We start from the raw sequence: 2,500 nt of genomic DNA on the forward strand, positions 1-2,500 counted from the left end.
GTGTGTGTGTGTGTGTGTGTGTGTGTGTGTGTGTGTGTGTGTGTGTGTGTGTGTGTGTGTGTGTGTGTGTGTGTGTGTGTGTGTGTGTGTGTGTGTTTTGTGGTGTTGAGAGGTGTCCGGCAAGGCCGTGCGTGAAGCTGTGCTGTTCACACGCAAACACGCAAACACGCATGCTCTCCGTCCGTCCGTCCTTCTCCTGACCTCATCGCTTGTGTCGTGTGTTTTGCGCCATGCCTGAAACGCTGCAACCACAGCGCGTGCATCTGGACCTTTGCCACCGCGACCACCATCACCACCAACACCATTATCGTGGCCATCACGGTGACCACGACCTTCGTCCTTGTCATCAGCACTGTCAACAGCTGCCGATACGATTGCGTGTGCTGTGGTGGCTGCATCACCATCACTGCGCGTGTGTGTTCGTGGCGGTGGTGGGCGCGGTGGCGGCGTCTTCTTGGTCTTCCTGTCGGTCTCCGTTGTCGCTGGTGCTGTTGTCGTTGTCGTCGTTGTCGTTGATGGCGCCTTTGCTGCTGCTGTTGCTGCCGTTACTGTTATTGGTGTTGCTGCTGCCGTTGGTGGTTTGGTGTCGGATTGTGATGGGAGGCGCGATGAGGATGCCGAAACCGACGACACTGACGATGACGACGTGGACACAAGCAGCTGCCGCCCGTCAGCAGACAGCAGCCCGCGCTCTGCATGGCGGCGAGTGATGACGGTGATTGGTGGGGGTGGTGGTGGTGGTGGTGAGTGAAAGGAAGTGAAACAGCGTGCTGCATGTGTGCCGATTCCGCGCCACAGACACACACACACACACAGACACACAGACACACAAACACACACACACGTACACACAGGCACATACACCCACGTCACCCAACACTGCACCTTGCATCCAGGTCTTGAGCCGGCGATAGAGGCGGACGTGTGTCGCCACCGGCGCTCGCTCCTCTCTGTGCGGTTTTCGTCCGTTTGCAGCCAGGAACTCCGCATCAAACGCACGCACACGCTGGTGTTGATAGGGGTAGTTGTGGTGGTGGTGGTGGTGGTGGTGATGTTGTTGTGTGTGGTGGTGGTGGTGGTGACGTTATTGTTGTGTGTGGTTTTGTGTGTGTCAGAGGCATGCATGAGCGTGAGCATCGCAGCATTGAAGCAGCAACACAACCATCACCACACACGCACACATCAAACAATCAACTCAACCACCAGCAACCAGCCATCCCCCTCTTGTCCAATCTCCGTTGCTCGTTGTCGGCTTCACCTTTGAGAGCGCCTTGCAGCAGAGGAGGAGGAAGGCCGCGTTCTTGCGGTTTGGCGATGCAAACACGGGAACAGCAGCAGCCACAAGTCCATCCACATCCACGCGCAAATCAGACGACAGGTGATCACGGCGGTACTGTGTGAGCGTGTCTTCGTCATCCACCTCCACCAACAAATCACCACCACCAACACCACCATCAGTGCTGCTCGCGGTGGTGACCGTGACTGCAGGGGCTGTTCCTGTCGCCACCCTGCTGCCGCGTGTGTCACCACCATCCTGGTGCTGCTGCTGGTGCTGGTGCTGGTGGTGGTGGTGGTGGTGGTGCTGCTGCTGTTGTGGGTTACCGAATTGGTCAGACGTTCGCCGACGGGAGGGCACGTGCTGTGGCGATGACGACGAGGATGACGACAATTGCTGTTGCTGCTGCTGCTGCTGCTGCTGCTGCTGTTGTTGTTGCTGCTGCTGCTGCTGCTGTTGTTGTTGTAGTGGACCCTCGGTCCAGCTCTCCCTTCGCCTATCCTTCCTGCCGTCATCATGACTGTGACGATCACGACCATGACCATGATCACCGCCAGCACTCCCCCGCTTCCTGGCCGGGCTGTGCAGCGGTGATGATGCGGGTGATGACGACGACGACGGCACTTGAACAACCGTCCTCCCTCCTCCTCCTCCTCCTCCTCCTCCTCCTCCTCCTCCTCCTCCTGTTGCTGCTGCTGTTGTGGTTGCTGCTGTTCGCGATGGGCTGGTTGGGTGCGGGACGTGAAGCGAGAGCTCAACACCGCCAGGAACGCGCTCAGCAGTGTTGTGCACATCGTGCGGCAGGGACACGGGTGTCGTCGTGTGATGATGATGATGATGGCGGTGGAAATGCGAGTGTTGTTGCGAGTGGTGGGTGGACACTCCGTCGCTGCTGCCGCTGCTACCGCTGCTGGTTCCACTCGTCCTTTTGCGCACATGCACATGCGAGCCACCACCATCAGCATCGTGATGGCGGCCCTTGTGCACATGCCGTGTTCTCCTCCTTGGTGATGTCACACCTTCATCATCACCATCATCATCACCATCAACTTTGTCCACGTGTGTCCCGGGTGCTGCGCTCGCCGTACTCGAAGGGTCGTCCTCATGCAGGAGAGCAGCTGCAGCAGTAGCAGCAGCAACATCGCTCCCAGTTGTTGTTGCTGGCGCTGTCCACGCCTTGCTCACGTCGCCACCAAGGGCGGCGTTGTCGTGATCATGATGGCG

The 2,500-nt window shown here is 58.6% G+C and overlaps 1 protein-coding gene across 1 annotated transcript in view; it reads right to left on the reverse strand.

Moving 5' to 3' along the window:
* Positions 1 to 2,500, reverse strand: part of PTSG_10609 (uncharacterized protein) — a gene marked incomplete at its 3' end in the record, with an annotated part of 8,866 nt that overhangs the window by 2,159 nt on the left and 4,207 nt on the right. The window contains exons 9-11 of the mRNA XM_004988088.1: positions 1,259 to 2,500; positions 886 to 1,006; positions 202 to 692 (exon numbers count right to left, since the gene is read on the reverse strand). The exon at positions 1,259 to 2,500 is cut by the window's right edge and continues 1,655 nt beyond it. Of these exons, the coding sequence (XP_004988145.1) occupies positions 202 to 692; positions 886 to 1,006; positions 1,259 to 2,500 (1,854 nt within the window). The remainder of the gene's footprint in view (positions 1 to 201; positions 693 to 885; positions 1,007 to 1,258) is intronic.

The sequence above is a fragment of the Salpingoeca rosetta genome (assembly GCF_000188695.1).
Source record: "Salpingoeca rosetta unplaced genomic scaffold supercont1.38, whole genome shotgun sequence".
In the NCBI taxonomy this organism is placed as follows: Eukaryota; class Choanoflagellata; order Craspedida; family Salpingoecidae; genus Salpingoeca; species Salpingoeca rosetta.